This window comes from Pantherophis guttatus, chromosome 6 (assembly GCF_059756535.1).
Source record: "Pantherophis guttatus breed Tessera chromosome 6, ASM5975653v1, whole genome shotgun sequence".
Taxonomy (NCBI): domain Eukaryota; kingdom Metazoa; phylum Chordata; class Lepidosauria; order Squamata; family Colubridae; genus Pantherophis; species Pantherophis guttatus.
In genome coordinates this window covers 98,737,784-98,763,801 of record NC_142068.1, presented here as the reverse complement: position 1 = coordinate 98,763,801, position 26,018 = coordinate 98,737,784, and the positions used below count along the sequence as shown (strand labels likewise).

Sequence of the window (26,018 nt, the reverse complement as noted above, 5' to 3'; positions counted from 1 at the left end):
GAGGAGAGGAGTTTCAGTTTTAGTTTCAGAGCTCAGCGCAGCATACAGCTTTAGGACAGAACATTTGAGCTAAGCCACACCCAGGTTCTTTGCTGCCTTCTTGTTGCTCACACAGCAAATACTGTTACAGTTTTCAAACAGTCCTCAACTCTCTCACACACTGACAGGACACTAGCCAAATGAATACCAATAGATGCTGGTAGGCAGAGGCAGAATTTTTTTTTCTTATTTCCTCCCCAAAAACTAAGGTGCGTCTTATACTCGGGAGCATCTTATACTCCAAAAAATATGGCATTCCTTCCCTAGAGAAAATCTTCGGTGGCTGGAAGAGATGGCAGCAGCCAATTATCACCATTATCACCATTAACTGATTAATTTCTATTTGTGGTAGCAATAGTACTAGAATTCAGTTTGCATTATTGTTGTTGTTGTTGTTGTTGTTGTTATTCACACAGTCAGCCAGATGTTCAGACTGGATTTGGCATTCTTGTCGACCTGGCATAGGCAGATCTAGATGTTTGATGGTGTTACAGATATCATCGCAGGATGGAAGCTGTTCTGAGTAAAGCCGCCTTTTGCAATTGACTGAATGCAAATTTGTCAATGCCAGTGGTGTTCAAGTGGTGCTCCAGTTGTTCTGGGATTGCACCCAAGGCACCTATTATTATTGGTACTACTTTTGCTTGCCTTTGCCACAGTCGTTCTATTTCTATTTGTAGGTCTTTGTATTTTGTTACCTTCTCTAATTTTTTCTCTTCTCTTCTGTTGTCTCCAGGCACTGCCACATACGCTATCCAGACTGTTTTATCTTTCTTATCGGCAGTTGCTAAGTCTGGGGCGTTATGTGGCAGGTGCTTGTTTGTTTGAATTCTAAAGTCCCAGAGCAATTTAATTTCTTCATTTTCTAAGACTTTTTCTATTTTATGGTTTTACCTGTTCTTGCTTGCAGGCAAATGATATTTCTTGCAGATCTTCCAAAGCACCATTGTTGCTATTTGTCATGTTGCTGCTTGTAGTTAGTCTGAGTGATCTTGCAGTAGCTTACAAGATGGTCCATTGTTTCTTCAGCTTCTTTGTATAGACAGTACTTACTGTCTGTTCCTGTCTTTTCAATTCTGGCTTTGTATGCAAGGCTTAATCTTGTGCAGCCAGAATTAGTCCCTCAGTCTCCTTCAACTTTCCTGCTATTTTTTTTTAATGTACTGACCATATAGTGCTTTGTCTTCCCCTGCTTCCATTCTGTTCTGCATTTGGTCTTTTTTGTAGGCCAGTTTGATCTCTCCAGACGTCAGTAAGCCTTCCTGGCATACTAAATTCAGTGCATCTTCTTCATTGTCCTTCAGATATTCTTCCAAAGCCCTTTTTTCTTCTTCAACTATCTGATGTACTTGCAACAATCCACATTTGCCTTAGTTAGGTAGGTCTGTCATGGATGAAGGGTGTGATTCATTGTCATTATTTTTCTAGTCTTCCTATCCATTGTTTTTATTTCTGCTTTAGTCCAGTCCACTATTCTAGCTGTGTATCTAATGACTGGAATTGCCCAGGTGTTGATTGCCTTGATGGTATTTCCTCCATTGAGTTTGGATTTGCATATCTCTTGATATGTTGATCTCTAATCTTTTTCTTGACTTCAATGTGCTTGATGTTGTCAGCTTGAAGTATTTGTATTAATTTATAGTAATCATCCTCATCCAGACTCTTAATGTTATTTTCATGGGGCATCTTGATTTCTTCAATTTTCACTATTTTCCTTGTTTGATAGTGAATGTGACACATTTGTCCAGTCTAAACTCCATTACAATATATTGGCTGTATATATGGACAGTGTTGAGCAATGATTCTATTTCTGATGGTGTTTTTCCATACAGCTTCAGATCATCCATGTAAAGGAGGTGGAATAGCCTGACATGTGTTTTTGATGTTTAAGGCATGGCCTTTGTTATTCAGTACAGAGGAACTGTACTGAAGAGGAACAGAGGAAGCAATGTAATGACAAATAGAAGTGGTGATAGTGAATCTCTTTGAAATATTCCTCTCTTGATATTAACCTCTCCCAGTTTCTCACCATTGTCCTGCAACTGTGTCTTCCATTGTGCCATCCATCTTGTCATGTGGCAGAGAATTGAATGCCTTTTTGTACTTAATCCATGCTACAATGAAGATATTGAAGAGTACGCAGCCTAAAACAGAGCCTTGGGGTACCCCATTGCATACTTCCAATGCAGTTCCATTAAGGACTATAAGTTGAGTGCGATTGATAGGAATCCACCTGGTGGTGATGCTGTCCAACCACATTTTTCTATCTTATCAAATAATAGGTTGTGGTCTACTTTATCAAATGCTTACTGAAATTCAAGTAAATTATATTCACAGCATTTCACTGGTCCACTGACTGTCACATTGTAGTAATCAATATTTGATTATTAAAATTGAACAAATTCTTAATAAGAATCAAGTTTTGTAATAACATAGATTTTCGTTCTCAGCCTGCAGCATTAACTCAGAGCATGCAAGGCACAATTCAACCAGCTCCTAACTTTGATGCAGGGAGAGATGCAGAAATTTTGCGCAAGGCTATGAAAGGATTTGGTAAGAGCTCTTATATTTTGGAATATTTATGAGGTGTTTACATTTAGATTTAAGCACAAAAAACACAGATTTACTTTTGTTTTCGCTAGATATTTTATTACTGCTTTTAGAAATAATGATATGCAATTATCGTGCAACAGAGATGCTGGCAATATTATTTTCTACTTTCATGGGTTCAGCTTGTTTAAAAAGAGAACTGGGCAACAGTGTCAAAGGACGAAACCTATAAAGATTGACCTCTAAAGGTGAATAAAAATAATAACTGGGATAAATCCTGTTTGCTAGACCCAAAGATGCTTTTCAAAATGCACCTGGACTTGCAACTGAGTAGTGGGGAATGGAAGAATTTATATTCTTTGCAATCATCTGGTTGTTAGCAGTTTGAAGGTCTGAGAGTCGTTAAGGCCACTTGGAGATTTATCACCTGACTTGGAGTACAAATGGGTGTGGAAACTTCTTGGGACTCAGAGTCACCTGACTCGGAGTGCAAATGGGTGTGGAAACTTCTTGGGACTGCTGAAAGGACATAGGTGGTGTCTTATCCCTTCCCCTCTGTTCAACAGTGAGAACTGTTCAATTTTAATATAGATGGCTTCTTTGACCCCTCTTTCAAATCAGTGGTCCTCTCTGTCAAGAATGTGAACTTTTCTGTTTTCAAAAGAATAACTTTTGTTGCAGATGGATGAATCATGTCGAGTTTGTTCTCTTGTGTTGTACCATGCATTTGTAAAATGGTTGTTTTGTTTCCCCAATATACAAATCTGCACGTCTCACTACATTGCACTGCATGTACCACATTTCTCAGTTTGTGTCTTGGAGTTTTATCCTTTGGGTGGACAAGCTTCTGCCTTAATATATTTTTGGGTTTAAAGTGTGCTCATATGTTGTGTTGGTTGAAAATCCTCCTAATCTTTTCAGATATTCCTGCAATGTATGGAATGACAATGTTGCTTCGTTTGTTGTTCTCTTATCTATTATGAAGGAGTTCCTGCTGGATCTTTTTTCTGGATTTGATGGAGGCCCAGTTGGGATAGCCACAAGTTCTGAAAACTTCCTTGATGTGTTTAAGTTCTTTTCCCTCTTTGCTGATAGGCAGACCTTCAGCCCAGTGGTGTAGGGTTCTGATCATTCCCATTTTGTGCTCCAGTGGATGGTAAGAATTAAAATGTAATACTGATCTCTATGTGTCGGTTTTCTATATACTTGCATTGAGGCTTCTGTCTTTCTTAATGTGTACTGCACAGTCCAGGAAAGCCAGAATATTTTCCTTAATATCTTCCCATGTGAATTTAATGTACCTGTTCACAGAGCTGATGTGTTTGGTGAGGGCTTCCACTTCCTGTGTTTAATGTTGACCCAAGTATCATCCATATTCTTATACCAGTGAGTGGGTGGAATTCCTGTGAAGGAATTTAGTGCTTTGATTTCTACTTATTACATGTAGAGATTGGCCATAATGGGAGACACAGGTGAAGCCATGATGCAGCTCTGTTTCTGTCTGTAGAAACCTTCATTATATTTATAATAGGTAATGGTCAGGCAGAGGTCTGTCTTATAGCAATCATTTCTTTGCTACTGACAGCTTCAGTTGTTGGAATGCAAGTGAAGAGTGCAGTGACATCATAGGAAATCATTGTCTCATCTGGATCCAATTTTAGTTTCCAAACCTTGCTGACAAAGTCGTGTGAGTTGTTGATGTAATGGGTTGTGTTTCCAACCAGAGGAGCTAATACATTGGTTAGATATTTTGAAATGTTGTATGTGACTGAGTTGATGCTGCTGAAAAGTGGTCTGAGTGGAGTTCCCTTTTTGTGGATTCTGGGGAGCTCATATATGCATTTAGTGATTTCCCCAGGGTAAAGGTGGTACTATTATGGCTTGTCAATGGGATTGTCCTTTAGTGGCTGTTGCAGGAAATTGACAATCTTTTTCTTATAACTGCTAGTAGGATCTCTCTTCAGAGTCCCATATGTAACAGTGTTCTTCAGAAAACTGTTAACCTTGGCATTATATTCATCTGTGTTCAGAATAAACTGTGCATCTTCCTTTATCAGGCAGCAAGACGGTGATGTTCGGGTCTCTTCTTAAGGATGTCACTGCTCTCCATTCTTGAATTGTGAGGTTGCAAGGAGGTGTTTTGTCATTGGTGAGGGCTGCAGATACCTTCATCCTTAATTGTTATGTCTCTGGTTCTGCCAGTTTGTTGTTCTGCAGTTCGACAGTGCCAAAACTTCCCCTTCCAACCTCACAATTCAAAAAAGAAGAGCAGAGAGGTCAACAGAGGCCATCTATGTTAAAACTGAACAACCTTCACTCAAGAGAGGGGAAAAGATATCACACCAACTATCTCCTGTCTATAACATAGTCCTTCAAACTTTGTTGCTGGTATCTTTAAGATTTATATTGACTGTTTCCCTATGACTATCATTAAGTATTGTACCTTATGATTCTTGACGAATGTATCTTTTCTTTTATGTACTCCGAGAGCGTATGCACCAAGACAAATTCCTTGTGTGTCCAATCACACTTGGCCAATAAAGAATTCTATTCTATTCTATTCTATTCTATTCTATTCTATTCTATTCTATTCTATTCTATTCTATTCTATTCTATTCTATTCTATTATCAGCAGTCCCAAGAAGCTTTCACATCAATTTGCACTCTGATTCAGGTTAAATCTCCAAGTGGCCTCAATGACTCTCAGACAGCTAATGACTTACCTTTAAAGTCCTAATGACCAGATGACTGCAAAGAATATAAATTCTTTCATTTCCCATTCAGAACTGAAGAAGTTTCTTAGATGAGAAGCAAAATGTTTTCGAAGAAAAAAAAACAAGAAAGTCCAGTTGACTTTCGAAAAAAATACCTTTGGGACAACTGGAGAATCTCCATAGACCTGTTTGCTAGAGTAATGTCAAAGATGCACTTCAGACTTTTCCCTGACATTTCCACATTTGTAAACTTTCTCCTTTAATCTCGATTGCTGAAAACACATTTTAAGAAGTCCTGTGACATCTGTGGTATTTGTGATACACTTGTGAAAGTCCAAATGCACAGACGTTTTGCCACAGTTGACTGAGACCCAGTGCAAAATCTTGGACCCACTAAGATGCCTATCTTGGTCACCAGGACAGTTGGCACCTTGGTTTCCTGTCCCATGGGATTTATTTTTTAAAAAAGAGTTTAGATTATTTTAATTTTAAATGAAAAGTGAATGTGCTGCAAAGGGAAACCCTATCTTTATTTAGATTTTTTTTAAAAAAAAATCATCTTTATTTTTAAGAAGGATGATGGAATTCACATACAGGATGTTCCTTAGATATTTTAAATATATATATATATGGAGGAGAACTGTAGTCCAATGCTTTGCTCAGAAATATGCCTATCTGCTCAGAAAAAAGGCAAAAGTCAACTAGTGGCTGATGTTTGCTGAAGTTGGCAGGAAGTTAGTATTAGTTGTCTCCTGGTCACCGACCAAATAAATATTATTTGATGGATTGATTATTGGGTAGTCCTAGAAATACTTCAAAAAATCCTCCCAGAAGAGAGCAATAGAAACAGACCGTGAAGTGGGTGTGTGGAGTCTCTACCAATGCTTTGAGCTTATAAGCAGTATCCCGAATAATGGGAAGTAAGCTTCCTATAATCTTCTTGGCTGTCCTTACCACTCTCTGTATGGACTTTCTATCTGAGGCACTGCTACCACCAAACCAAACAGTCATACCTCTGTAAAAAATGGCCAGGACAGAAGGAGAAAGATGTGCTCTCCTCATCTGACGCAGGAAATGCAGATGCTGGTTTGCACGCTTCACTAAGGATGACATGTACAGAGACCAATTCAGATTGTTAGTTATCTGCTCCCCTGATATTTAATGCTGTTGCCCACCTCTACAGCTGCATTGTTGATACTGAGTATGACCATGCTGGCTCTTTCTAAAATCTACAATGATCTCCTTTGTTTTATTAACATTGATGACATTTTAATATACACAGAAACCAAGGCAGAGCTGTCCTAAACAAACTCCAGTTCACGAAGCTCTATGCAAAACTTTCCAAATGTGAATTCTACCAGGAGAAAATAGACTACTTAGGGTACTGAATATCCCACGAGGGGATAAAGATGGACCTACAAAAGATACAAGCCGTAATCGATTGGGAGCCACCCTGCACACGCAAACGATTACAAAGATTCTTAGGATTTGCAAATTTACCGCCAATTTATTTTCTGGCATTTGCAAAGATTGCCCTCCCCAAAACAAAAGGGGAGGACAAACCAAAACCTAAACAACCACTGAAATGGACAATGGAATAACAAGCGGGCATTCAAGAAACTTAAACAACTGTTCTCAGCTGAGCCAGTATTAAAATACCCAGATCCAGATAAACCATTTGTCATACAAGCAGATGCCAGCAATGTAGAAGTGGGAGCCGTCCTACTCCAAAAGAACAAACAAAGCCAGCTGCTGCAACCATGCGCTTGTGCTTCCAAAAAATTAACTGAAATTGAACAGAGGTGGGCTATCTGGGAGAAAGAGTCTTATGCTGTACATTGGGCTCTCCTCACTTGGAGGCACTTCCTCAAGGGGAATACAATCCCCTTTGAAGTTTGGACTGATCACAGTAACCTAGACAGGAACCTAGACCCCATGAAAACCTTCTCCCAAACAAGTACGCTGGGCGCAATATTTTAAGCGGTTTGACTTCACACTCAAATATTTCCCAGGGGGAAAGAACTTTCTAGCGGATGCTCTCTCCAGGAAACCCCAAAATAATAGAACCAAAGCTGAAATAATTAAACCCTTGCTCCAAACCCCCCAGTTGGCAGCTAAAGTAATCACAAGGGCGCAGGCCAAGCAAAACCTGTCCACTGACAATACCACCACCCAGGCTTTTAAAGAAGCTCTAGTCAAAGATGACTGGTTCCAAACCCACAAAAATAACTGCCTAATTAAAGACGATTTAGCTTGGATGGAAAACTGTATGTTCCGGCAAGCCAAAGCCTGGACCTTATGAAGAGATGCCATGACTCCAGATTGGCAGATCATTTTGGATGTAAAAATCCTGCACCTCATCAGAAGACAGTTCTGGAGGCCATTGCTCAAAAAGGACATAGAAAGCTACGTGGCTAGCTGCCCTGTCTGTGCTGCAGCTAAAAGACGGCAGGGAAAATCCCCTGGACTTTTGCAAATCGTAGCTGAGCCTTCAGCATCCTCGAGAGAGATCTTCATGGATTTCATTGTAGAACTGCCAGAAATAACATTATTTGGGTAGTAACAGATCTTTTCTCCAAACAGGTCCATTTCATCCCCTGCCCAAAAATCCCAACAGCTAAGGTACTGGCAAAGATGTTCCTGATACACATTTATCACCTCCATGGAGCTCCCCAAAGAATTATTTCTGATCGGGTAGTCCAATTCACCTCTGAATTTTGGAGGGCTTTCCTGAACCTACTAGGCACTGCCCAAGGCTTAAGATGAATGGGGAGGGGGAATGGAATGTGTGAATGGGGTGCTAGAACAATATCTAAGATGTTTTATAAACTACCAACAGGATAATTGGACAGACCTTTTACCTTTTGCTGAAGTAGTATACAATAATTCAGTGCACACCAGCACTGGATTCACTCCATTCCAAGGGAAATGGTGGCCCAGCCAGGAATTCACTCCCATGCCAGAATTGCCCATAGAAGAATCAAACATCCCTCCCTTAAAGAGTGGATGCATAATTTGCAAACCACCTGGCCTTGTGGTCAGATTAGCCCTGCAGAAAGCCAGAGCCGCCTTTAAAGCTCAGGCAGACAAGAAGAGGACTGAGCCAAAACTGTTCAAAGTTGGAGATAGAGTTTATTTATCCACAAGATTCTTGCAATCCCTACAACCCTCAAAAAAACTGGGACCTAAGTTCATAGGACCTTTCCCCATTACAAGGGTCATAAATCCTGTCACGGTGGAACTACTCCTCCCCAAAACACTCAGACAACTCCATCCCGTTTTCCACTGTAGCTTGCTCAAACCTGAAATTACCTCCAACATCAGACCAACTGAACCCATACCTCCAGTCCCCACTATGGTGGAAGGAGGACAACATTTTGAAATTAAAGAAATCCTCAATTCACACACTCACCATGGCTCCATGTAATATTTGGTAGCCTGGAAACACCTGCCACCATCTCAAAATGAGTAGGTGGCTAAGAAACATATCCAAGCCATACGCTTTTAAGGAAATTCCACCAGAAATACCCAAACAAACCTTCTTAACTACCTGTTTTATAATATGTTTTCTTGTCTCTTTCTAGGTGGATTATCCTTTTTTCTAAGGAGGGCAGTATGTCAGATCCGTGAATCTGCCATTCTTCAGGGGAAGGGGGGAGCCTTGCTTGCATTATCTACTTTATGCTTTCTTCCTTATGTATGCCATATCCTGTATTCTATAACCTTTGGTGCCTAGGCCCCCTGGCATTTTTTCACCTTTTGGGGAATGTAAGGGGAGGGAGGGCCATGTATTGTCCGAAAGCCGGTGGAGGATGACTCTGAGAAAGCTCCTTTATCACTTTCTCAGAGCAACAGGTACAATAACATCTTCACAACTGTGGATTGGCTGAATCCACATTGGACTGTTGGGAGGGATTTCTAATTCCTTTATTCTATACTGTATTGCCTGAGGGACCTTAGAGCCTGCTTTGATTTCGCCCTGCTATCACCCCTGTTCAATAAAAGGTTCCTTTTGAAATGCCAAGTTTACTTTCTTGAATAAGGGGGAGAGGCTGGGCCCTCAATGAAATTTAGTTTGACACCCCTGTTGTAGAGCTTCCATAGCTCCGGCCGGCCACACTCTTTATTTGTTTTCTAAATGGTCTCTAATTAAGCATAAGCATCACAGAAAAATGATCTGAGGAACAAAAATGAGGGTGAGGGGCAGGCTTAAATGCTTTCTCAATGTAACGTTCAGGGGTGGAATGGAGGAATGGTTGTGATATAAAATTGACTATACATGTTTCTTCTTTCCAAGGTACGGATGAGCAAGCAATCATTGATGTTGTTGCCAACCGTTCAAATAATCAGAGGCAACAAATTAAATCTGCTTTCAAGACTATGTATGGCAAGGTAAAATGGTTGGTTATATTTTTCCAAAAAGGTAGTCCTTGACTATTCTTTTAATGACAAAGTTACAGCAGCACTGAAAAAGTGACTTACAGCTGGTCCTTGCACTTAAGTCTGTTGCAGCATCATTACTGTTATGTGATCAAAATTTGGTAACTGGCATATATTTATGACAATTGCAGCAAACTAGAATCATGAGATCACTATTAAAACCTTCCCAGCTGGCTTCTGACAAGCAAAGTCAGTAAGGGAAGTTTGATTTGTTTAACAACCACACAATTCACTTAATAACTTGAGCAATTCATTTAATGTTGCAAAAAAGGTTGTAAAATTACTTAACAACTATCTTGCTTAGCAGTGGAAATTCTGGTCCCAATTGTGGTTGTAAATTGAGGACTCCCTGTAATTGACAAAGGAAGAGTAGCAATATGGCAGGACATTTTGTCTGTTTGTCAGAGCTAAGAAAGATCTAAAGGAAATTTGGTTTGACCTTCCATTTGTGTGTTACCCATTTTACTGAATTTTACATTGTGGGAATGATATTTATTTATATTAACACTCAATTCAGTGTTCAGTGATAGTCTCTTCTCTGAATGTCCTACAATTTTCAAGGAATCTTCTTGAGGTCCTAGACCTCAAGAAAAGATCAAGTTATACTTAAGTACAGATTAAAATTTCATGGATAAATCCGCTCTGACTTCACCTGACTTCAAGGATGTAAGAAATGAATTACCACTTGAGTGTTTTGCTAATTGGATGTGACCATCTGCTTGCACTCAGCACACACAGATAGCTCTCCAGTTATGATCACTTATTCAGCATCTATTCAAAGTTTTGATGACACTGAATGAGGGAGATTTATGACTGGTCTTCAGACTATTGCAGCATCCCTGCAGTCATGTGATTGCAATCTGAGACTTTGATGTCTGGCTTGCAATTATGACATTGCAGCAAGCAGCAGTCATGTGATCACGATTTCTGACATTCCCTGCTGGCTTCCTGGAAGCAAAGTCAATGGGGAAGCTGGCAGGAAGTGATGTATCACTCCTGCTCTTGCTGCTTTTTCACCTGCCCCCACTTTGGCATCTGCCTGCCTGTAGCTCTTACCATAGGTCTCATTCACCAGCCTGTTTGCCTGGAGCTCCCATTTCTTCCCACTTAATGATCCACACATTTCTGGAATTAACAATAGCAACCAGGACTGCTAGGATTGCCATCGCTATGTAATGCGGTCATGTGACATTGCACTATGATCTCATTGCTCAGTGATGGAAATTCTGGCCCAAATTGCCATTGTAATCCAAGGACTACCTGTGCAGAGGAAGGAAATCCAGATGCTGTCTTTTTGGACAAGACATTTTTCAGAAGCTGCTTTTTAATAAAATGCAAACCTAGATTGGGGTGAGCCAGTTGGAAAATTGACAGTTTAGTTGGGAATATCTGAATTGCCTGCATTATGGGTTGATATTTTACATTGCTTTATTTATTTATGTTTTCTTAATTGCTACAGTTATTTGCTTCTAGTGCTTGTGGTAAGTATGCCTATGCATTGCAGCCCATTCATAATAATGTTGCTATTGTGTTCATTAAATTATTATTATTATTATTCAGTCCTGTCTTACTAATTAAAATATTGCATTTAAGTTTTACACTTAATAATCAAAAGTAATTATTTAAAAATAATTAAATAATTGGATCCTCCTAATATAAATAAAAAATGTAAAATAAGTCTATTTCTGTTTGAAATGTATCTTACTCTAGCTAATTTTTGTTTTGAGTATATGTTCAAATATATGTTAAGGTTTTGTGAATATACTCCTTTCTGAATTCTTATTTTGATAACTGGACAGGATTTAATTAAAGACCTGAAGTCGGAGCTAAGTGGGAATATGGAAGAACTTATCCTTGCATTGTTCATGCCACGTACCTATTATGATGCCTGGAGTTTAAGGCATGCAATGAAGGTATGAGTTGATTTAAAAAAAATATTAGGTGCAAAAATAAAAGCAGTGAGATCAAAATGATTGTAAAGTTTAATTTAGACAAAAACTAGGTCAATTTTTAAGCAAAAAATTTAGGTAAAAGTTATATTATATAGGAAGATATGCAGAAACAATGTAAGATCATTGTTGGATAGGAATTTCTGAGGGAAATTTGGGGGTATCTATTGCACCAAGTTCCTAGTTTGATCAAATAGGTTGCATTACATAAAAATAATGGATATTAAACTCAGTTAAAAACAGAAGTTAATTATGCAGAAATTTAAAAACAATCCTGGTGTAATGTTATAAAGACATTTATGTATGTTTTCCCAAATAATAATTCCTTGAACCAGAAAGGATGGGGGTATTTTTATATTTATTTTCTTTTTAGTTTTCTGAAAATTTGCAACTTTCCAAGAAACTGAAGGGATAATAATCTTAATTTTTCCATTTTCCTTTTTGCTGAGATATCTCAGTTTCAACAAGACATTTTTTAAGCTAGATAAGGAAGGTTTGAAGGCAATCACATTTTTACCTCTGTAAGAAGGTAACCTCTGTACCTTCTCTGTGGGGGCACCTGCCCTTTGGAAAGAACTCCCCCCGGAGATATGGAGGATCCCAGATTTACGCACCTTCCACCGCGCCCTCAAGACTTTTTTATTCCAACAAGCTGGGCTGGCCTAACTCTTTTAATTGGTTAATTTTAATTTGTTTTTTTAAAAATAGGGGTGTTTTAATTAGTATGGGCCAAATTTATTTAATACATTTTAAATTATTATTTTAAAAAAAAATTTATATTGTATGTGTTTTATCTTGGCTGTTCACCGCCCTGAGTCCTTCAGGAGTAGGGCGGTATATAAATCTAATAAATGAAATGAAATGAAATGAAATGTAACTGTAAGGATGTCTGAGATAAAATATTGATTCCTTATCTGGAAAGGCTGGTGCAGAGGGGCTGTGAGTGGGCTGTAACTTCACAATTAACAGGTAGCTCCTGCTGGGTGATTTTAATTGGCAGAGCAGAGGGATTTTAATTGCTAAGCAGAGTGACTGTGCTATGTAGCTGGAAAGACACACGACTAATTGGTTTCATACTTTCAAATTTTGTTTGCTACCTAGCTACTCTCCTGCCCTTTGGAAGACTGGCCTCCATGTGTGTTTGTGTGTGTGCAAGTCAATCTTTGTAAGATTGTAGGCAATCTTTCCTTTTCCTAATCCTTCTCCTCCCTCCCCCAGAGAACAGAGATTGGAGAGGAAGAGATTACAAGAGAATAAATTGTTTGCTCTTCTACATATTGAGAGCAATGCAATTGCACCAGCAGCAGCAGGAAAGGGGCAGGCAAAGGAGAGATTGCTCACTGTTTTTTTTATTTCCCTTCCCTTCCCCACAAGGTGGAAAAATTGGAGAAGGGATTTCAAGAGAGCACTATTGGCTGCCTGCAGCTCCCAGCAGCATGACCCCCCAGCAGCATTACTTTCAATAGGTATAGAGCAGGCAGGCCAGGATTCCAAAGGTTGGGGGAGTGGTTAGGAGGCAAGCAAAAGTGTGAAACTGACCGGTCTTATCTTCTTCCAGCTGGAAAGCAAAGTTGCAATCAATTTTCCACACTGACTACTTTGCTTACCAGTGGAGTTGCTGATCCCATAAGGGTAGTTAAATGAGGACTAGCTATACTGTGAAGTTTTTCAAGGTTGTAGATAATTATATCCGAGCCAGACCAATGTGATTTCCTCTCTGATACTAAATTCCTACCTTTTTGGTGCTCATTTTATTACTTGCTTCTCTTGCCATGAATCACATTCACTACTGCTGTAATAAAATTCCCTATTTTATATTTAAAATAGATATTTGCATTCAGTTTTCTTCCCTTAAAATAAAAGAATCCTGCACTGCATAGCACTTTCCTTGAAATGTTCCTGTAATTTCCATTTCCTCAACTGTTTTCCATATTGATTAGAATCAAGTCAAAGATTTCTGATTCCCCTATTTCTTCTTCTAAAGAAGAATATCATCACCAAGATACTCTAGAGCAGGGCTGTCAAACTCCCGGCCTGTGGGCTGGATGTGTCACGCGCGAGCCACGTCCACGTCCGGTTTAGCAAAGGGGGGGAAAAGTCTCGATATGTCACATGATGCTGCTGTGATGACTTGAATTTGACACCCCTGCTCTAGAGCATTAATTCATTTGAATTTCTGAGCAAGAATGAATATTTTAACTCCGTGCTCTTCCTCTTCTTTTATTGCTAGTAAAGCAAAATGGTATTTGTTCTGGGAATGATTTTACTAGATCTAGATGTTATGCCTGTCAAATCATATTTATCTTTTATGTGGCCACATTTCTGCCACTCCCAGTGTGGGCACCAAAAATGCCAACAGGAACTCAGAAGCTCTGGTTCCCAGGAGTTGTCTACAGATAACTATCTGTCCCCTACTCTGTTCGAAATGGAGGCCTGGCTGGACCAGCCATAAGCTTCAGTAGTGGAAGTGGCACCTAGGGCAGCCTCCTTAAGGCTCAGTTTGAACCCTGATAGCAGCTAATTTATATGGGACAGAAGAAAGACAGAAGAAAGCCATTAGAGCCTGGGAGGTGAAGAAAAGCATCAGGGAGATGGGGCAGTAAGTGGAAAGAAGGCACAAAAGGCACAAAAACAAATCAGGTTGAGAGGGACAGCAGTAAGATTGCTTAAGAAAAGGGAAGAAAATCCAAAATGTTAAGATTGCTCCTTTACTATAGTTGAGGAATTTACTATTTAAAAGAAGTTAGAGAAGCCAAAGGACATTCAGAGCTTGACATATAAAAGCTTGTGAGGTTTTCCACCCTTTCCAAACTTTGTCTTTCCACAACTAGGAAAGTTGTAATGTACATTAAGTAATCTCAGGAAGTAGAACCAGCCAGGACTACACAGAAAATTAGGAGGAGGTGATCAAAGAGAGAATCTAATACTGATTTATTTGGGAGTTGGGCATTGCATAATGTGGCTTTTGCTTGCAGTATATTCTATTATATGAAGCAGCTTAGCCTAGATGTTGATGTACTATAAAAGACGTACATGATCATTTTTCTAGCACTCTTTTTGGTGCTGATATGGCAACTTTGTTTTTCTGCTTTCAGGGTGCAGGTACCCAAGAAAATGTATTGATTGAAATTCTTTGCACAAGAACAAATCAGGAGATTCAAGAAATAGTCAAATGTTACAAGAGTGAATTTGGAAGAGATATTGAGCATGATATTCGGGCTGATACATCTGGTCATTTTGAACGATTACTTGTATCTATGTGTCAGGTGAGATAACAACCACATTCTCTTACAATATATGTGTTTGCAAAGCATATTCATATACTGAAACTTTGGGTGTTTGCTATCACCCGCTACTTTTTAGCTTCCTGTCATCTATATATCCAGCCAGGTACATTTCTTGTTTTAGATGGTAAATAGAAACTGACCATAGGAGAAGTAGCATAGGTTCTCATAATTTTCCATAGGCAAGTTGACAACACAAAATCTTTCGGAAGCAGTGAGGAGAGATGGAAGTCTAATAGCTGGCAAAACCATGACAGATTTAGAAAGGATTAGCAGTTGAAGATACATTGTTGATTCAAGATGACGCCAGAGCAAGGTTTTCAGAAGTGCAGCAGAAGTCTTAGAAGAAGGCCCACTGAAAAAAAAAAGCAGTGCTGTGGGATGACTTTCATAGGATGCTGAAGGCTGAAAGCCAGCTTTCATAACTGCCCCTTACAAAGGGATGCCAGTGTTGGGTCCCAATAGATTCCTATCGGGATGCTGCCATTCTGGTGGAAGGAGGGGGGCTGGGTATTTTTATGACCTGTTACCTGCTTTGGACTTTCTTTATTTTGATGTATCTTCCTAGGCTAGGGAGGAGGGAGGCATTGGCTTGGGGCCATCTGTTATGCCTTAGCTCCAAAGAGAGAACGATGCCTGAGAAAACTTCTTATCACCTTCCCAGCCTAAAGTTCTCACAGCAACTCAATAACTGGTGATTGGTTCATGTCGGACTGAGCAGTGGGGAGGGGTTTGAATGAGTAACTTTTAACCTAACCTTTTAGCATGGGAACTTCAAATCCTGCTTACTCTCTTTGCTATCACTGTCTCCCAATATAAGTTCCATTTGAAAAGCTACCTGTTTCAAGAGTTCTTGAGAGGATCACTGAGGCAAGACCTTACATTAGGCAGGATCTAAAAAGTGGTCAACCCAGAGAGGCACCTGCGCTACCGTGGGGACCATGCACAAAATGTCCAACCAGGGCAGCAAGCACGAAGAAGCTGAATGCTGGGGAGAGACCTCCACCAAGGTCAACCTGATGTAGCCCCCAGCGAATGGACAGAGGAAGCAGCACCTGGAGGACCTTGTGAAGCCAAGATGGTCCGTTTAGATGGGGAAGGAGGACTGCGGAGGAAGGACCAAAGGGGTCACCTTCATCCAAGGTAGCTGGCAGCATGGTTGGAGATGGGAGATGGAAGCCCTGGATGATGATGATGACCTGGAGGAAGAACCAGACTATGCTGACTGACTCATGATGGAAGCTTTCCAGAATCTGAGAACCTGAGAGTCCATGGCCCGAATGGAGAGAGGTGAGGGAGAGCAAGGAGAAACCGCAGATGGGAAGAGGGAGTCCCATGCGCCGGGGACCTCTGCTGGTGCTGCCGGAACCGCAGATGGGGCAGCCATCACACCCGCTAATCCCTCTTGGAGAGAGACCTTTGTGGAGCAAATGTCCAGAGAGCCGGGAGAGGAGGAGCCCCACAACTGGAACAAAAAACACCCACCCCAGGCATCAAGTTTGATGGAGATCCCCAACAACTGGGATTCTTCCTCTCTCACGATGTCACCTACCTGCAGGAATACAGATGAGACTTTCCCATCGAAGGAGCCAGAGTCAGTTGTCACCCTGGCTCTGGAAGGAGCTGCTGCCCGGTGGATGGTAACCCTCCATAATGCTAATGCCCCAGAGCTCTGCAATTTTGACTGTTTCATGACGGCACTGAGATGGAGATTTGAGGACCCTCTGGCTGATCACAAGGCTAGGGACCAGATCAAAACTGTAAGGCAGGGCCGCCACCTGGTAGCTGAGTACATCAAAGAATTCTGGGACCTAGCCTCCTGCCTAGCCTGGCCGGAAGATATCCTAGTAAGCTGATTTAAGGAACTGGCCTGAACAATGACTTGTACCATGCCTGCATTGCCAAAGGTGCCCCGAATCGCCTCCACAACTGGTACATCCTTGCGGAAGAAGCCAAAATTGACCAAGCGAGAAACCAGTACCACTCCAGCAGAATGTGGAAGCATTCCCCACCTGAGAGAAAGAAGGAAGTTGCCAAGCTCCAGGTGGTGCTGCTGCCCCAGGTGGTGCTGCCTGCTTCAAGTGCGGGAGGCAAAAGACATGGTCCTGAAGAGTGCCGAGGTCATGGAGTTCCGTCTCTCCCCAAAACCTGGAGGGGAAACTCCGATTCCATGGGAAGAAGAACCAGGGCCATCAGATAGTGACTTTGAAGATGACCCCTGGTAAGTGGGCCCATAGAACTGGTCATCTTGCCCATAGAACTGTTAATTCCCATTTTTGGGAAGAAAGTCATGCTAAAGGCCTTATTGGACTCAGGGTAAACCAGTTGTTTTATAAGCCCAACCCTGGAGGGGAAACAGGGGATCCAGCTGAGGAGACTAAATAACCCGATTGCCTTCTGCCAGCTATACGGGTCCATTGCAGGGGGTGTCCTGGCCATATTTGCCACCGAACCCCTGGAGCTAACCATGAAAGATCATTCTGAGACTGACTTTTGTCATAGTGCCAGGTATGGAATGGCCCCTTGTCCTAGGACTGACTTGGCTAAAGTAGTGGAACCCGTGGGTGGACTGGAAAGAGGGGCTTCTGAAATTCCCAAAGGGACAGCAAGTTCCATGCAACAGGAACCTCAGGTATGAGCCCCGCAGAGGAGTGGTGACTGCGTCACAGGGAGAACACTGCTGGGTGTGCCTCAAGAATACCAGGAAGTGAAGTGCTCAGCAAATGAAACTCTAATGAGCTCCTGCCCCACCGTCCCACAGACTGTGCCATTGAGATTGTCCCTGGGACCAAGCTACTGACACTAAAGCTGTATTCTATGACTCCACGGGAGTTAGACAAGCTGCAAAATTTTATAGATAAAAATCTAGTGCAGGGCTTCATTCAACCACTAGACCCAAGGTAGCTTCCCCGGTACGGTTTTGGGAAAAAAAAGGATGGGTCTCTTCGTTTGTGCATAGATTATGGGGTCTAAATGCAGTGTGCATGGAAAATGAGTACTCCCTTCCCCTCATGAAAGACATGCTGGCCAACTTCTCCAAGGGTAGGGTATTCTCAAAGCTGGATTTACGGGAGGCCTACTACCAGGTCAGGATTAAAGAAGGGGATGAATGGAAAACTGCCTTTAACTGGCCCCTAGAATGTTTCCAGTTTAACGTTTGGACTACAGGGAGCCCCCAGTGTGTTTATGCAGCTGATAAATGAGGTGCTCCAGGAACACCTAAATAAGGGGGTTTGGGTATACACCCAGACAAAAGTGGAGCATGTGAAGTTGGTCAGAGGATTCCTGAACAAACTCCGAGCAGACAAACTGTATGGTAAACTGTCCAAATGCGAGTTCCACAAAGTCTGGTTCGGTACTTGGGATACTGAATCTCCCATGAGGGGGTGGAAATGGACCCAGTTAAAGTGAGGGCAGTACTGGATTGGGGACCTCCCCGCATGAGGAAATAACTGCAGAGTCTCCTTGGCTTCACCAACTTTTACAGACAATTCATCCTGTAGTTTGCCCAGATTGCCTTCCCCATCACTACTTGCTGAAAATAAAGGGGGTAGACAAGCCGAAACCCAGCCGACTCCTAAAATGGACAATGGAGTGCCAAGCAGCATTTGAAAAGTTAAAAGACTTTCCGCTGAATCGTTGCTAAGGCAACCGGACCCGGAAAAGCCTTTTATAATTCAGGCTGATGCCAGTGATGTGGCCATCAGGGCTGTCCTACTGCAGGAGAATGCACAGGGCCAACTACAGCCGTGTGCATACACCTCCAAAAAATTAACTGAAACTGAAGAATGTTGGGCACTGTGGAAGAAGGAAGGCTATGCCATTTGATGGACTCTTCTCACTTGGTGCCACTTTCTGGAGGGGAACAAGATTCTATTCCAGGTGTCACAAAAACCTGGAGGCTCCAAAGACCCCAAGAAAACTGTCTCCTAAACAGGCACGGTGGGCCCAACACTTTCAAAGATTCAACTTCACCCTTTGCTACTTATCGGGGCTGGGGGGGGTGGAATTTCCTGGTGGATGTCCTATCAAGGCTCCCATAGTACAACAGTGCGAAGCCAGAAACAGTCAAGCCCTTGCTCCCAGCACTGCAACTAGCTGCTTGGTTGCTAGTTGCAGTGCTGCAAACACTTGCTCCAGTGGTTACTGGAGCGCAAACAAAGGAGGACCCTTCCCCAGATAACACCACTACCTTGACCTTTAAGCAAGCCTTAACCGAAGACAAGTGGTTCCTCAGCCCCAAAGACTCCTGCTCCATGCATGAAGGCTTGCCTGGGTGAGAGAGAAGCTGCACGTTCCAGCCAGTCAGAGACTTAAAACCATGTAAACCTGCCATGACTCAAGGCTAGCTTTGGGTTTGTAAAAACCTTACACCTTCTGAAAAGACAATTTTGGTGGCATCCCTCAAAAAAGACATCAAGAACTATGTAGCTAGCTGCCTTATCTGTGCAGCTGCCAAGCAAAGACAGGGGGAAAACCCCTGGCCTTCTTCAGCCAGTAGCGGAGCCTTCAGCACCCTGGAGAGAGATTTCTATGGACTTTATAATAGAATTGCCAGAAAGTGCGGAAAACACTGTCATCTGGGTGGCTATTGACCTGTTCTTGAAACAGGTCCACTTTGTCCCATGTCAAAAGATCCCTACTGCTAAAACACTGGCAAAACCTTTTCTTGGGGGGGGGCAGCATGTCAGGTCCCCATAGATCAATGGCAGCAAACTCAATTTCATTGAGGGCCACATCAGGGATGTATTTGACATTGGGAGAGGGCAGGATGGATGTGGCCATGGTAGGTGTGGCCATCTTGACATCACTCATGTCGGGGCATCTGTTGCGCCCCAAGCGCTCTGCCAGCGAAAATAGAGCTCTTCTGAGTTCCATTTTTCTCTGGCAGAGGCACCGTGGGCAGGTCCTTCGCTGTTTCCAGGTCTAAGCATCCCCTAGCAGATCCAGCTTGTGGGCCTTGAGTTTGACACCCCTGCCATAGAGCCTTATCGGGATGATACAAGGAGGGGGTCTTGGTATTTTTATGACCTGTCACCTGCTTTGGTCTTTCTTTACTTTGATGTATGTTTCCGGGCTAGGGAGGAGGGAGGCATTGGCTTGGGGCTGTCTATTTTGTCTCAGCTCCAAAGAAGACGAGAGAGCATCACCTGAGAACAACTTCTTATCACCTTCCCAGCCTAAAGTTCTCACAGCAACTCAACAACTGGTGATTGGATTGCATTGGACTGAGCAGTGAGGACGGGTTTGAATGAGTAACTTTTAACCTAATGTTTTAGTGCGGGAACTTCAGCTCACATTTATAAAAGAAATGCTCTAAGAAAAGCATTATTGAATATATTTTGAATCACATAACTGAAATGTTAATTGTTGAATAAATTCTGCCACACCCCACCCTCAAATCTTTCAAGTAATGTGACAGAAAAGAATGGGAGATTTTTTTTTAGTTATATAACACATATTAATCCTCTGCTGAAGTATACATTTTTTAAATTGTTAAATGCTTAAGAAAGCCAATTTCTTTCTTTCCTTTAACTTTTATTTTAAACTTATGATAAAAACATGGTAAAGAGCATGAAATATTGTGTTTAGAAATTATGCATGACTAATTTCCATTTTTGATGAATTCTTATTAAAAGTAATTTAACAAAGAACATAGTGTGACTTATTTTTTTTGAATTCAGTGTTTTTCATTGTTTATATTAAGTGATTAGTGACAAAGTGAAAGCTAGTGTGCAATGGTCATGATACATTGTTTTTCTTTGCAGGGTAATCGGGACGAGAATCAAACTGTAGATTATCAAAAAGCTCAGCAGGATGCTCAACGACTTTACCAAGCTGGGGAAGGGAAGCTGGGAACTGATGAGTCTTGCTTCAACATGATCCTCGCGTCTAGAAGCTTCCCCCAGCTGAAAGCCACTGTGGAAGCTTATTCACAGGTACAACAAAGTACAGGAAGATTGGGTGGGGCACTTCTAGTAAACTGTTGCCTGCAAAAGGAAAAAAATTGATTTTGCTGCACCATTCTTTATAAAGTTTCTTTCGTTTTCCTGACATTTATTTGCAGATAGCTAACCGTGATTTATTAAGTAGCATTGGCCGGGAATTTTCAGGAAATGTAGAGCATGGCTTGAAGACTATTTGTAAGTTATTTTTCACATTTTTCTTTTTTAATTTTATTGCGAATTTAATTTTCAAGGATCCACAAAAATTAATAATTAGTTTTTGAAAGATGCCACTGATTAGAAGCAAGGTTTATAGTATCTTTTTTCGCGGAATTAAAAGCAGAAAAAATTATGTAATGTAAGTGTGCTTAATTATCTTATTTAACAAATGTCTTGGAACTTAACTTTTGGTTAGCAGTGAATTCTCTTTGAAGATATTTTTCAATAAGTGTCCCAAAGGTGCTTTTTCAGGAGGCAACTGACCTTTCTTGTTTTTTCTTTGAAGACATTTCGCTTTTCATCCAAGAAGCTTCTTCTGCTCTGACAGGTGGTGGGGATTGGAAGGATTAATCTTCCAATCCCCAATTAACCTTGCAGACAGCTCGTTATTTGAGAAGGCTGTTTTCAATAAGTGGTTCCATTAAAAAAGGTCCTATGTCTGGGAGCTGGAATGAAGGCACTCCCATTTCTTCTAGTAATTCTCATTTGCCAGTATTTATCCTTATGATAAATAAAGCAATTCATGATCATCTGTTTTTGTTTTCATTTTCTGGAGAATTTGAGATTGCAAATAGAAAAATGGTTGGATCGAAAGGAAGAGCCATCTTGTAATCAAGGGCTTCTTAATGTCAGGGATTTAGTTCTAGTGCTACCTCTGACTTGCTTTTTTCCCTCTCTTCCATTCTGACAGATTCCCAATCTGACAGAAGCCCAATTATATAGAACACCAAGTTTAAAAATGAAATCACAAATCTCAACGAACTAAATCATATATTTCCACCTACAATGATCTCTGACTTACATTCATTTCCCTCCTTAAAAGGGGCTCAGTAATAATGCCAAACCCATATTTGGAAGTGGGGAAAAACAGTACAGATCTAAATGTTACAATGAAGAGAAACATTTGCACTTTATAGTAAAATTAAGTTTTATGTCTAAAGTTTGTTTTTGAAAAAGTTCTGCCTTAATCCTGGAAAGCAGTCTTTTTTTAGTTCCCAATGCTAACTTGTACATATTCTTGGGTTTGCTTTCTTACAGTACAATGTGCTCTAAATCGCCCAGCCTTTTTTGCAGAAAGACTTTATCATGCCATGAAAGGAGCTGGCACAGATGATTCTACCCTGGTTAGAATTATTGTAACTCGTAGTGAGGTAAGAATGCTTATTTTCTGATAGTATATATAGCAATGCGTCTTGCAATGTACAACAGACCATGATAAATCACTTAAGAGGTTTTTACACCTTTAATATGACAATTCTGTTCAATTTAAAAACGAACTGACATCTTTTGGGAGGAAAAATAACAATAAAAAACTAGAATAATGTAAGAATTGTCCTTAACTCCATACAGGTAATCTTAACTTAACAACCATAAATGAGCCCCAGATTTCTGTTGTTAAGCAAGACAGTTGTTAAGTGAATTTTGCCCCATTTTATGACCTTTCTTGCTACAGTTGTTTACTGAATCACTGCAGTTGTTAAATTAGTAACATAGTTGTTAAGTGAATCTGGCTTCCCCATTGACTTTGTCAAAAAGAAAAAGAAAAAGGTGATGACCCATGGACATGGCAACAGTTGCCAAGCACCTGAATTTTGATCACATGACCATGGGGATGCTGCAACAGTCATGTGTGAAAAACAGTCATAAGTCACTTTTTTCAGGGCCACTGTAACTTTGAACAGTCATTAAATGAACTGTTGTAAGTTGAGGACTAACTGTATTTTCCTATTATTATTTAGTCATGAGAAATTCTTTTATATATTTTCTATAAAGGAATTTCTTATGACAGCAAAATAGCCAGTTGAAAAATTATAGTGATGAGAGGAATAGAGCTTTAGAAAGTAGCTATTGCCTGTAGCAACTTAGCTTTTTAAATTAAAGTAATTTCATCAGGTAATGCTACTTGATCCAGAAGCTTTCTTCTGGACTCACGGAAAATATAAGTAAAGGAAAAGTGCCAGTCTCCTCACAATGAAGGAGGGTGATATAAACAGGCACATTTTTTTAAAATAAAAGTATTAATAAGCGTATAAATTAATTTGGTTTTAATATTTGGTTTTAAATTAACCAAATATAACAACAAAAACAAACTGAAAAAGAATACGCAAAATTATAAAAGAAAAAAAATCTGAAAAAGCATACAAAATGAAGCAATTATTCATTACAGTCATTGGTGCTTGATTTATATTAATTCTGCAAATTAATATAATATATAGTGGAAAGCATGGTTTGGCATTTCTAATGCTGAACAATGCTTTTGATTGTGTATTCATTTTCTCTGTCCATAAGTCAGCTCCCATGTGACTGAGATAAATCTCAAGGTTGAGTTAACATATGTACAGATAGTCCTCAAGTTACAAATATAATGGAGCCTGCCCATTCCATTCGTAACCCGAAGATTCGTAGGAGTGACTCTCGTACCTTGAAAACGATCAGTCCCTCCTTTCGCCCACGCATTTGCTAATCGAATGCACAGCTTGTTAAATGCACGTGAGGTATCTCAGGATGGGGAAGGCAATGGTGATGGAACAGGCAACCTGCTTAAGACCGCCCAAGGCCTCCCCTGACCCACAGATACCTCATTCTCCCATTGGCACCTCATAATTGCTCCCCCCACCATCCTGCCGCGCTGGGTCACTTTCACAGATGAAGTTCTGTCTTCTTTACAGCCTGTTTCTTTGCTTGCTCCCTCCTTTTTTGTCACCAAAGCCTTCCTCAAGCAGTTCGGCAGCGAGAAAGGAGGCCCGGAGGGCCGCGCATGCACTTCCAGGCCTCCTTTCTCCAAACCACCAAACCGCTTGAGGATGGCTTTGGTGAAGAAGAAGGAGGCCCACAGTGCCATGGAGGCCATTCCGGGCCTCCTTTCTCAAGGCCAAACCACTTGAGGACAGCTTCGGCAATGAAACAGAGGCCCAGAGGGCCATGTGTGCCTTTTCCGGGCCTTTCTCACCAACAATGGTTGGCGAGGAAGGCTTCAGCAATGAAAAAGGTGCAGAGGGCTGCAGGGCCTCCTTTCTCGCCACTGAAGTGCTTGTGGATTGCGTCCCTGTAGGCTTTTGCAGCCCTTTGCAAAAAGCCTTTGCCCCTCCCAAGCTTTGCTGGTGCTGACAAAGGGTTTTTGCAAAGGGCTGCCAAAGCCTACAGGCACAATCTCCCTGCAGGCTTTAGCAAGGAAACGGCAAATGGAGGAAGGCCTGAAGGACCAAAACCTTCCCTCCATTTGCAAACATCCTGGCCTCAATTCGCAGAGAATAGAGGCCTAAAGTGCCTCTTGGAAGCTCCACTCATCCTGCAATGGGTCGGGGGAGGCCTGCGGAGCCCCAAATGGAGCGTCAGAGGGGTGGATCCACACACCCCCCCCCGAAGCTGCATTTCGGCCTGCAATGGGCCAGGGAAGCTCGTGGAGGCCCCAACAGAGCATCGGAGGGGCAGATTCATCCCTCAGAAGCTCCATTTCAGCCAGCAACCTGTCAGGCGAGGTCTCTGCAGGCCCGAATGGAACACAGGAAGGGCAAATCAGCCTTTCGGAAGCTCCATTTTGGCTGGCAATGTTCAGGACGAATGTTGCAGAGCCTCTGAGGTTGTTCATAAGGGCGAACAACTGCCGTGGTGCTGCAAGATTTGTAGTTTCGGGACTTGTTCGCAAAGTTAACCTGGGGATTAACTGTAGTATCCTTTCAACCTGAAGCTATGGCTTTAAATTTCTTTCATGTTATATTTTTATTCTATTTCTTTTGGGACAGATTGATCTTGTACAGATTAAACAGCTCTTCACACAGATGTACCACAAGACTTTGGCCATCATGATTTCAAGTGACACAAGCGGGGATTTCAGACGGTTGCTCTTGGCCATCGTGGGTCAATAGGAAGCACTCTCAGAAAGTAAAACGAGCTGCAAACAGCCGATTATCACTACCAGCTATCAATACCGTATAAAAATATAAATTATCTTAGACAATTAAGTATGCATTGGTTGATCAGATTCTTTTATTTTTCACATATAATTGCCTTAATTTAGTGCATCATGTACTTTACAATAAACCTGCTGCCTGAAATGTGTCTGTTCTGTCATTGTCACAAAGGCTGTTACTTGTTTCATATTCCTGTATGCATTGCATAATGTTGTTTACTCTGAGAAAGGAGATGATAGAGCTACACTCAGACAATGTAAGCATGTCCAGTTTTTGAAATTGTCATAAAATTTGAAATTATGAAATTGTGCATCTTTATTATGTTTTGTAAAAATCAAAACAGAGTATTTCCCATGAAAAGCAGTTTGCTTTTATCATTTTCCAAAATCCTATTGTAATAGTTTCAATATTCCAATTTTATTTAGACCCTTAGTCAATTTATAGCTTTCTAAGATTAAATATTGTTTAGCTTTTTGCTGTTTATTTCAGATTCTTTAAATTCAAAGCTTATGATTAAAATTTTCTTTCATTTTGGATTGAAGGCAGATTGCTCCGACATTTTCCAATTTGTCTTTCCAAAAGTCTGTAATAGCTTAGAAATAATTAATCAGTTTATTCCTGAAAGTGATGTTTGCTAACTTAGTATCTGTCAAGATTGAACCACTTTGCTTCTTTCAAACCTTAACGCTTTTCAATTGCCAATGAACTGGTGGGGATGGAAGGTGGAAATGAAATGTAGAGAATGAATGCAGAGATCGTGAGAGCATGGAAGCCATCAAGGAAAGAGATGGACTGTTTCCATTACAAAAGAACATCTCATAATTGGACAATGATCACCCAGGGGTGGGGAGAAGGGGAAATTATCGTTTAACTGGACAAGCATTTGCGCGGGAAAACCAGAGCTGGTTTTGTTTTTTTCAGTACCAATATGGTGTATCCAATAAAATTTTACTTTTGGGAATTCAAA

At 41.0% G+C, this 26,018-nt stretch overlaps 1 protein-coding gene across 2 annotated transcripts in view; it reads left to right on the top strand.

The window, feature by feature from the left end:
• ANXA7 (annexin A7) overlaps positions 1 to 26,018 on the top strand; it is a 51,495-nt gene extending 25,477 nt beyond the window's left edge. For both annotated transcript variants that reach the window (XM_034435260.3, XM_034435259.3), the window contains exons 6-13: positions 2,490 to 2,592; positions 9,601 to 9,695; positions 11,543 to 11,656; positions 14,788 to 14,958; positions 20,745 to 20,915; positions 21,044 to 21,119; positions 22,179 to 22,291; positions 24,884 to 26,018. In XM_034435260.3, coding sequence (XP_034291151.1) covers positions 2,490 to 2,592; positions 9,601 to 9,695; positions 11,543 to 11,656; positions 14,788 to 14,958; positions 20,745 to 20,915; positions 21,044 to 21,119; positions 22,179 to 22,291; positions 24,884 to 25,006 — 966 coding nt within the window. In that variant the 3' untranslated portion in view covers positions 25,007 to 26,018. The remainder of the gene's footprint in view (positions 1 to 2,489; positions 2,593 to 9,600; positions 9,696 to 11,542; positions 11,657 to 14,787; positions 14,959 to 20,744; positions 20,916 to 21,043; positions 21,120 to 22,178; positions 22,292 to 24,883) is intronic.